Raw genomic sequence first — 11,435 nt, forward strand, 5'->3', positions numbered from 1 at the left:
ACTTTCAACAAATTGCCGCTTCTAATGCTTTTTTGTTTTTGTTGTTTTTTTAAGGCTTGATGAGGCCTTTATGTGGCCTACATTGTCATGTAATGAAAGGTTCTTACAACTGGCACGTTTCCAAATGCTTTTTGCCACCCTTAATAGAGCATGACATTTGCTATTGATTTATGAAGCATGTAGCCATGATTCTAATTGCTGTTGATTATGAACACAATGTGCTCTCTATCTTCTCATGAAACCAAGACTAGTAGGAGGACACACAACCTCACTGTGAATAATGCAGCACACGAAACGTCCGAATAGAATAGTACTTACATTTTATTTCAGTAAAATAAATTAGATTTAAAAATGGACACAAGTTTGTAATACATTGAAGGAAATGAACCATAATGATCTCATGCGAGACTATAATGTCTTTTTCTCTCCTTTACGCCGCCATTCTCAATGGATTTAATAACCAGTATAAATGACTTGTAGAAAATCATAGCAGTGCTACTTAAAGAAGTGCCACTTGAAATGGTGGCGTTGATACAGAGCATCTCACAACATTGCTCAGACAGAAAAACACTTTCCACTTCTTCTTCTTCATCAAACACCGCAGGTTCCCTCACCAGGAATGTTTTGCTGCCACTTTTGCATACAAGGTTTTACGTTGTGCTTCCTGACTCATCCCCCCCCCTTTCTCTTTCTTGATTATTTTACATGTTTTTCAGCAGTTTTGCTGTGCTACCAAGATTTCATCTTGTATCTCCTGATTGACAAACGAAATAGTTGTCGTCATCATACAAAAACTAACAATGTGTTTATCGTGCAGGAGTTCGATCAATGCACTCAGTATTACTAACCGATTCAAGATTCAGGGGAACAAACCTGTCGTTTATTTTTTGATCCAGCTTTTTTCATCCTCAGTAGTAGTGGTGAATGAAAATGTAGGTGGTGGCTTGGGCCAGAGAGAGAGTGCCAGCAGAAAACCACCAACACACACAGCTCTCGGGATGTGTACAACTCGGAGGTGTTAGCTTTAGACACAATGGTTTAATATTTCACTTAGTAGGCACACTCTGAGGCGATGCTTCTAACCACAGCTAATACATAGTCCTACCTCACCACATAACACTGCTGAGAAAGTGTCACAAACGAGTGTGCTTTTCTTTTCATAGGGGGTAACAAAACATCATTTTGCAAGTTTTTATGTACTCTAAAAAAATACATACTGCATTTGAACCTGTAACTAGATATTCAATCATGTGGTAGTGGCGATGCCAAACTGTTTTCACAACATGTACTGTATGAGCCCGGACTTGCCACAACAAAATTCCCACCATTCCCAACCGTTTTTTTTGTAATACACAAATGTGCTTGTATCATCATTACATGCTCTCACTCAGTACTGGTCCAATATGTGCACCTAGAGTACATGAATATACAGTTTAATGGTATGTAAATTAAGACCTTTAGACCCCCCCCTCCCTGTTTCCATGACCTTTCAAAAGGGCTAAGGAAAGTCTAAAGGGTCAGCAAGACTATGCTTGCTTACCCGGGGGCAAGAAAATGGCACTAAAAATGAAGAAATAGTGAGGGTTCCCTCCCTTCATTCACTCTCAGAGAGGTGGTACTCTATAGGGGTGCTTTGTGCTGAGGTGATAGAGATGGTGCTTTGACAGAACATCAGAATATGTTGGCATACAAGATGCCTACATTTTGGTCCTTGTTTTCAAGATACCTACAGTATGTTGATTCTCTGGGTTTTTCCACCGTAGAAAATACAGAACTCAGCTATAGACAGAAGGAAACGCCTCTGCCTCAAAAGAGAGTGATTGATAGATAAAAAATAAAATAAAGGTTGAGTCTTTCTTTGTTGATGTAAACATGACATACATTATGATTCTTCGCAACCCTGGTCAATCTCCTAATGTCATGTTGAGTTAGACATGGATTCAATGAAAAATGTGGGTAATTTAAGATGTGCAGATTACCTCAGGCCTAAGACCAACTGCAGTAATTGAGCCATGGGTTCAAAGTGACTGGTAATTTAGTTAGTTTCAGCAACAGCACACTGACCCCTAAACTAGGTATTTCACAAGAAAGGAGCCTCCATTCTGTGAAACATACTGTAATTACCAGTACACACTACGCACCTGTGCCAGAATACAGCCTGCAATGCAATTCCATATCATATTGTGTGTGCTTTGATTGCTCTAAATCCATGAAATATCCCATCCCTAGAAAGAACTGTAATTGAGGGGGTCAATAGTTGTTTCCATTCATAATTAGTTAGTATGTGTGCAGTAGCCTCTAACCCTGGTTTGAATTTGTTCATAAAACAGCAGTTTTTTTCATTGAATCCAATCCTTCAACACGTGGTACATCTCTGTACTGTGCTTCGCAACGACTCTTATCATTCTTATCCACCATATCCACTTCCGTTCCATTACAACCTCACTGAAGACGGCTACCATTGTTTACCTCAAAACTAACAGAAAACAAACATTCTTATTCAAGAACTACTTTATACAAACAATGACCTGAATCTACGTAGAGATGCATTTTGTACATACTGAATCATAAAAGCGCTGGAAGGTTTCTGCTCTTCAAAGTAGCACAGTTCGGTATGTTTTTAATCTTTCTGTTCCACCCTCCTGCCTTTTTCCATTTTGTGCTCTTGGTCCTCGGCCTGAAGTAGCAGGTTTTAGGCTTTAAGCTGTTTAAAGTTCTTCCCGGGGAAATAATGCTCGATATCAGTCAGTGTATCCTAAACAATAAACAGTTTATGCCAGCATAATTTTTTTCTTCTTCTTGCGAACAATACCAAACACAGCACAGACCACCCCACTAAAAGAGGAATGCTGACAGGATGCTTCGCCACGTTTTCTAGTTTGTGTGTATCCGAGATATTGTTTCTCTCTGAAGCTCTTGGTGTGTGTGTGTGTGTGTGTGTGTGTGTGTGCGCGTGCGCGCGCGTGTGTGTGTGTGTACGTGTGTGTGTGCGCGAGTGTGCGTGTGTGTGTGTGTGTGTGTGTGTGTGTAAAAGAGCACCATTTTAAGACAAATTCCTCTTGAAAGAAAACAGACAAAACAGTCGCCTTTAGGTCCGCCATAGAGTTAGTAGTCAAAGTTTTTTTTAACGAGTAGTCTTGTCATTGTTTGTGCTGTGAGAGCCACGTTCCAACATGATCTGTGTGGTGTCCCTAATAGTTCCTCCGTGTATCTTCGCAGGGACAGACAGGTGAAGACAGTAGTCTGGTTGTGGTTTGTCTCTACTTCCTTCTCTCTTGTGTTCAACAACTCTGGCACACTGCAGACACCTGGGTGGGTATGGAACAAGGGACATAGGGGACATGGGGACGAGATGGTGGACGAGATGGTGGTTGAACGTTGAGGGATGAGGTTTGGGACGGGTGTGTTTTTTGTGTGGTTCTGCGGGGGCCCCGTGGTTGTCACGTCGGTTCCCCCGTCACACGGTGCCGTTCTCCTGCCTGGGCTTGTGGGCGGTGGTGCGGGAGGGCGTGCTGAGGGAGGGGGCCAGGGTGCAGAGGAACCCGGCGAGCAGAGTGAGACCCAGCCCCCCCCAGGCACAGAACATGGACCAGCCGTAGCCGTGGCTAATGTCCTCCGGGAGGCCGTACATGGAGCGGGGGTAGCGCGACAGCTCGAAATTAATGCCTGCCACACATGTGCACAGGGAGATGATACAGCATGTTCCTGTTAGGGAGAGAATTCAGGAAAGAATGGAAAGAAAGAAGGAACCCACTGTTAAATAATGTAGTTTTTAGAACTGCGTGTTATATAATTTCCTCAGGTTAGCGAGTTGTCTAGCAGTAGCGGATCAGCTCGCCAACAGAGCCAGCTGGCAACATCTTCGTACTGTACAGCACAGAGTACAAAGTTGTCCTAAAGTCATTGTGTACCTCGGTGTAAACAACTGTGCTGTGCCAAACCCCCCCCCACACCCTCTCTCCCCTCTCTCTCTCTCTCGCACGCACACACAAACACACACACACACACACACACACACACACACACACACATATATACACACACGCACACACACACACACACACACACACACACACAGAAACACACAAAGAAACAACCACAGAGCTAGCTCTTACCGCCCATGAGGAACAGTAGTCCAGCTACATACTGCATGAGGTCATGTTGCTGGCAGCAGCCCAGCACTCCGATGATCCAGCCGAAGAGGATGATAGACATGGCCATCCCTACGAAGCCTGCCGTCATCCTGCGTAGATCTGCAGAGACACACAATGCCCCCAAATTAGTGGGCCGCTTAGGTGGCGTAGCGGGTTAAGCGCTGACCATGTAACCGCAGGGTCCCCGGTTCGATTCCGGCCGGGGACATATCCTGCATGTCATCCCTTCCTCTCTCTCTCACCCATCCTTCCTGTCTAAATCTTCACTGTATCTGTCAAATAAAATGAAAAATATGAGTGGGACTGCCCCACTCAGAAATTTTTTTTGTTAACAGATAAAACAACTCGAGTTTGATAAATTGCTCAAATGTACAGCAATTTAGAGTAAGAAGCAGACAAGACAGAGACAGTCAGACACCCAGACAAAGAGCTATGGAGTCCAGACTTGTCAGACGTCTCTGTCCAGACAGGGGGGATCAGACGCAGACTTACGGAGGGCGTGCCACTCATCTTGACGGATGGTCTTTGTGATGTTGATAGGTAGATTCCGGGGGAGGATGGAAGAGGAGTAGTGGTACTTGACTGGGGTGCATCGCTGGATCAATCCTGAGAAGAAGAGTTTACAACGGTTGGTGGTTTAACCAAATTGTGGATTTATGAAAGAGGCTTTAACTCAGCAATAACAACAGCAACATAACAGACAATATGAGAGAGAAATACTCAAAAACAACTGAGCTTATACACTGACAATTGAACTACACTGAACAAAAATATAAACGCACATATAAACACTTTTGTTTTTGCTCCAATTTTTCACAAGTTGAAATCAAAGACCGAAGACTTCTTCCATGTACACAAAAGCCCCATTTCTCTCAAATTGTGTTCACAAATTTGTTTAAATCTGTGTTAGTGAGAACTTCTCCTTTGCTGACAGGTGTGGCATATCCATATGCTGAATAGACAGCATGATAATTGCACAGGTGTGCCTTAGGCTTGTCACAATAAAAGGCCACTCTAAAATGTGCAGTTTTATCCCACAGCACAATGCCACAGATGTCGCAGGTTTTGAGTGTATACTAGTGAGGCAGAACCTTTTAAATTATTCAGTACACTGTGCACAACACACCTCAACGATGATTCATGTCTTCTATCCAATCACACCTAAGAACCTAGTACCCAATACACCGTAGAGCCAATTAGCTAGTAGACCTCAGCAACTCCTCAGTAACTCTCATTGTTTACGTCTGAACGAGCATAGAAACTATTAACACACTGACTCAATATGTTCACTCAGCCAGTCATTGAAACATTATACAGTTAATTATCATGGAAGACATTGCCATTAGTCATGCTATTGTGTCACAGGGAATGACGTCGGTGAGCAACAACACTTACAGCCTCGCTGGGGCTGCTCTAAGTGAGAGACAGTGAGCTGTGATTCAGAGCAGAGCAGGATTGGTATAGAGCCTCACAATAATAAGTGAGTAAAGTATGATTCTTCTCCACCACCATCAGGCCCAGTGCAGTCATCGTCACCACCATTCAGAGCAAGCAGCTGCTTGGGCTCAGAGATAATAGCCTTAAATTCTCTGTTATTTTGTCCTTATAGGCCTAGGCCTACACTCTGACAGAATCTGGACTTCAGCAGCAGAATGTCAACACTAAAGATAGGCTACTTGAAGCTTAGGCCCGAGTTAAAACTGCTGTATGTAATACACACTGAACACCTTAGTAAGTAAGTAAGTAAGTAAGTAAGTAAAATGTATTTCTATAGCACCTATCCCAGACCAGAGGTCACAAAGTGCTTTACATATACAAGAACATAATAAAAGAGCAAAAGTTATAGCAGGTTAAAATAGGCAAACACGTGAAAATAAGAACAACATGTGTACAACAATATCAACAGGACACAGAAAGACCTTAGTTCATATCCTCACATGAGATCAGCTTATGGACATTGCTAGGTTTCATATCCATATTTATACTGACTACAATCTATTCACTCTCAACGTGCTTTTGGCTCGTCAACTGTGATCGGTATCTCTGGCATAAACATCAACTTTCAACATGATGTCAGTATAAAGAGACTCGTTTTTTTCCAACCATCGGAATAAACAAAGACATCTGTATGCAGTAGGACTAGCCTAAGTGTGTTGGCAAGGGTGGGCAAGACTGGATTTGCTGGATTCTGTTGATGCTTCGTGATGTCATACATTCACCTAAACATTGGCCCTTCTGATCTCACTGGATGTAAGAAAGCTTCAACCAAACAACTCTCAAGCAAACAAACACTCTGTTTATCTCAGCGCAACACAAACAAATCCATTTTCACTCTCCTCCAGGCAGCTCAATGGAATGGACAGATTGAATCTGAATTATTCTTATCAATGATCTGAACACATTAGAGGAAAACGTTCCTTGTAAATATGCTATAAATATGGACAATTCATTTTGTGTTCATTGAGCTCTGTGTTCTATTGGTGAAGGCCTGCCTTACTGAATGTTTTATTATTACTCTGCCTCAAATTCAATAGCAAGTATCGACAACCCCAGTCGTTTTTAAATTATTTATCAACTAGTATGATGAGTGCCTTATTGCCCCCAACGTGTCGACAGACCGACACCGAGCACAGAGAGGGTTCATGGACCGTGATTTTCTTCGGCAGCTAAAAAATGTCCCAAGGACCCGGATGTGTATCAATAATTCAGTCTTTTGCTCCTCTGTCGGGCTCCCCCGTGGCAGTACATTTAGCCATTATCCATACGAACATATCTCATGTGTTTCTCATGTATATAGCAGATGCCAAACGCACTGTTGCAAGATCGAAGTGTCCAAATGGCACCAGAGCAACAAAGCAGACGGGCTGGGCACACACACACTTTCAGCACCACGGACAGCGATATATATATATGGTGCGTTCGTAGATTCGCTCTGAGAGTGCCAGAGCGCACACTGGGTTCAACGTCATAAAGGGAGACCAAGTCATTTGATTGAACAAGAGGCATTCCATGGACCATGGGTGATTTTTCAGATTTTCCAGAGCGTATTTACGAACGCACCCGGATAGGCGACACACACAAATGCATAAAATACGGAGGGTGTCACTGTCACATCTTGAGCGTCACACGACTCTGGCAACCCCTTACCAAATACATCCTACTAGTTCACAATGATGAGTGAGAGCCACATTAAACTGATTTTATGACACCGATAACCATTCTGACAGAAGCAGTTTGTGCATTATTACTTCATGTTACCATGTCCAATATTATGATACAATCCGGCCTATGTTTTGCATCATAAACCAACCATGTTTACATCCAGTACCAAGGCCCTGATAGTAGGGCTAATTATCCATCCTTCCTTACCTTTGTAAATAAGGTCCTCTTGTTCCAGGTCGAATCCTTCTCGGTGACACTTTCTCCAGAGCCCCGAGATGGTGGAGTTAAACTGGCGACTGCAGTGGGACTCCATCGCCGAGGCCGCGGCCAGAAAGTGCCGCTTTTCCCTAATAAGCGCTCCGGCGTTATTCGGGCCGTTAGAATTCGAATTACCTCCTGGGCTCCTTTCAATCCCCTTCGCGGGGCGCATCTGGAGAGGGAGGTTGTGATTGGAGATGTAGATGTACCCGGGGTCGTTGCGCTTGTTGGCATAGTTTTTACATCTCTCCCGGTGCCTGCGCGCGTCCGTCTCGTACCAATAGTCGGTGCAGATCGCCATGGCCAGTAAGCCCAGCGCACAGAAGGCTAGGAAGAGACCCGTGGTGGTTAACATCTTCATAGCGGCCATCTTCCCCCGTGATGGTGCCTGGTACCCCGTGTCAGAAATCACGATGCTGATGATGGTTGGTTCTGCTTCTCACAGCCTCATGCGGTTCTGGACAGACGCAGACATGATGGTGATGTGCGGCCCGTCTCTCTCTGGGGCTGATGGATGCCGTCTATTGGTGTGGTGCGTCCCGCAGACAGATGTGATGCCTTTCCCACCATCTGTTTTGGTCCAGGGAAGAGGAGGAGAGGGGATGGATGGATGGATGGCGACCGATGCTGCCTGCGAGGAGGAGTGGGTAGAGATGCAGTTCACTCTCTCTCCTCTCGGGTTTCTGCGGGATGGATGAGGGGAGACTTAGGCTAGAAGTAGCTTTCTGTGTAATAATAGTACAGTAATAGAAATAGGACACATTATATTATTGACATTATGATAGGCCAATAGTTAGAATACTGTATAATTAAAATGTAATTATTATTATTAGGGGTCTAAGTCTGTTCGACTATATTATTGTCAGGTTTTTAAATTATTATTATTATAATTGTTATTATTATTATTATTATAGTTATTATTATTATTATTATTATTAAGATGACATCATTACATTTTGGGTGAGATGCTTCATGTTAGAGAGTTGAAACTTGGCAGTATGATAGAAAGTAGTGACCAGTACCCCAAATATAATAGTATCTCCATTGCCCTAATGGGGGTGCTTTAACAGGTGTTTGACATTGCCAGCTTTGAAAGACCATATCCTCCACAACCTATGACACATTTGGTACATATAGGTCCATCTCATCATGATTAACACACAAGCCTCAAGGACATCAAGATCTGCCTTGATGGATGTTCCACCATTTTACATTTTGTGAAAAACATCTAAAACACTAAGGCGTTTACAGTTATTGATCTATCTGCACTAACCCTGTTATGTAGCATCAATGGACTGAGGTGCAGACATGATCCATTTTGTTTACCATGTGAACAAACAACATGGCCGCTATTAAACAATGAATTGTTGAGTGTGGGGTGGCCCCTCACATAAATAGTTATAAATCAAAGACAATTGATTCTATCATGATGAAACTTGGTACACAGGTCCATTAGGGTCATACCCCTTAAGCACCAAATGTCATTGGTACACATGCCCTGGGGTACAGTCTTAGCCAATAGCTTAACACTAGGACAGCCGTGCCTATTTCACCTACTCTTACAAAAATGGTCTTGGACCAAAATACATATCAGATCTCCTCCCTATATTCCCGCAAGGTCCCTAAGGTCAGCTGAGACTAATCAGCTAATAATTCCAAGAGTAAAAACAAAACACGGTGCAGCAGCTTTCAGTCACGCTGCTGCATGCTCCTGGAACAAACTCCCTGAAGAAATCAAACAGGCCCAAACCCTTAAAATATTTAAATCTAAGCTAAAAACCTTCATGTTTTGCACCAGTTATGATTAAACACAAACACTTCTATCAATGTCTTTTTTTCATTAACTATTGACTTTTTAAATGTTTTATCTATTTACTTCTTATATTTGCTTTTATTCATTGTAATTTTTATTTTCTTATGCTCCTCTTGCTGTATTTTTAAATAATGCATGTAAAGCACTTTGAATTGCCCCTGTTGCATGAAATGTGCTATACAAATACACTTGCCTTGCCTTGCCTTAGCGTCGCCTCAAATGACCCTAGAATGGGAATCTGCTACTTACACACAAAGCCTCTTGTAAAGAGTCTGCCTCTTACACAGAAAAACTGCAAAATAGCTTTATACTAGCTTATCCTGATGTGATTTTGAAAATGTAAGGATACTGGGTGGTAGAACCCACATATCAAGGAAAAGTCATGAAAGGAGGGTCCTGAAATTTGATCGAGTGCAAAGGTTTAAAACATTTTTTACTCACTTGGTCAAATGACCCCACGCATGGCTGTTGTAGTGTTAAACATGGTTATGACCATACTGTTCGGCTTCTGGGCGTGGTCTGTCATATAAACGCCTATACATCAAAGACGGTTGGCACTAGGGGTGTGCAGGAGTCGTCATACTCATGTTTGTATCCGTATCTGTTTATAAAGCCCAATGCACACGGCGTGCGATTTTGTCGCACCGCGAATTCGATTCCATTGTTTTGAATGAGACAATGCACACGGTGTGCGATGCGATTTTGTCGCACGACAACATTCGATTCTCCATTCACACCCACACACTTCGGTGGTGTAAATTTAGAATCGAATGTTGTCGTGCGACAAAATCGCACGCCGTGTGCATTGGGCTTAAGACTTGATTCTCATTATCCTGGGCCCAGTTCAGTTGTTCAGAAGTAATCTGATTGGATTTCAGCTGTCAGATTGGATCAAATCTTGAAAATGGATCAAAGGATTCTGAAATTCGAATTGGATCATCACGTAATCCAGTCTTGGATTTGATCTGGATCAAACCTTCAGTATGTGTTGTTCAAACATGTGTGTTTAAGTAGGATTATCTTTGATCCAAAGAAATCTGGATTATCCTGATCGCAGCAGAAGGGTGGATTCAGGGGGGATTCCAGGAACAAAATGTAAAATGCAAAAATTTAAAATTGGTAAAATAATACAACATTTGTATCAGGTAGTATATATGTTACGGTACATGTGGGAAAACTAGGGTTAGGGTTAGGTGCTAGGGTGCTACGGTTAGGGTTAAGGTTAGGGTTAGGGTTAGGGTTAAGGTTAGGGGTAGGGTTAGGGTTAGGGGTAGGGTTAGGGTTAGGGTTAGACATGCCAGCATGTACCAAGTCGACGTAGCACCTAACCATAACCCTAGTTGTGTACCGTAACATATATACATTCATTTATATTTTGCACCTGATTTGTTGAACTGTTACAGTGACAAAGTAGATAAAGTAGACATTATTCTACCTACTACCCTTTGACGGTATCCTTTCCTGTCTAAACAGTGGTGGTGATGGACAGCACCTGCCATGTCAGTGCCTCTCTGTAATTCCTCTGAGAAAGGTTGAATAAGATGGCAGTGTAATTGGTCTTTTCAAACACACACCCATTAAACATCAATTAGCAGATGTGCTTTGGCTTGTGCTCAATTAAATCAATCATGCCCACGGTCTATAAACTCTATGTTCACTACACCCTAAAGGGTGGGTATACTACACTCTAAAGGACCTCATTTCACTGTTGCAGAAACCTATGCACTGCTGGAGGGTGTTAGGTGCCAGTATGCACCTGTGTAATTGATTTCTATGCATGATTTCTATGATTTCTAAGATATTAATTCCAAAATTACATGAACTATCGTTCTTGCATTTAGATGGACTCAATTCAACTTATTGAGTCATTTGTTGATGACATTTTTGCAGTTTAGCTCATTTTAAGAAGGTTTAAAAGGGTCTGAATACTTATGTACATAGGGTATTTCTTGTATACAAAAACTTGTTTTCGCTTTGTTATTCTGGGGTCTATTGTGTGAGGATTGATGTCAAATTCTTTTCATTTAATCCATTTTAAATTGAGTCTA

At 42.5% G+C, this 11,435-nt stretch overlaps 1 protein-coding gene across 1 annotated transcript; it reads right to left on the bottom strand.

The window, feature by feature from the left end:
- Window positions 1-3,457: 3,457 nt before the first annotated feature.
- On the bottom strand, window positions 3,458-7,944 carry tmem276b (transmembrane protein 276b; the record flags this gene model as incomplete). The annotated part of the gene is made up of 4 exons (XM_080528299.1): window positions 3,458-3,705; window positions 4,116-4,253; window positions 4,647-4,760; window positions 7,524-7,944. 4 exons carry the CDS (start codon window positions 7,942-7,944, stop codon window positions 3,458-3,460), a joined length of 921 nt encoding a protein of 306 aa, XP_080384425.1.
- Window positions 7,945-11,435: the final 3,491 nt, after the last annotated feature.

The sequence above is a fragment of the Nansenia antarctica genome (assembly GCF_963989245.1).
Source record: "Nansenia antarctica genome assembly, chromosome: 4".
NCBI lineage: Eukaryota > Metazoa > Chordata > Actinopteri > Argentiniformes > Microstomatidae > Nansenia > Nansenia antarctica.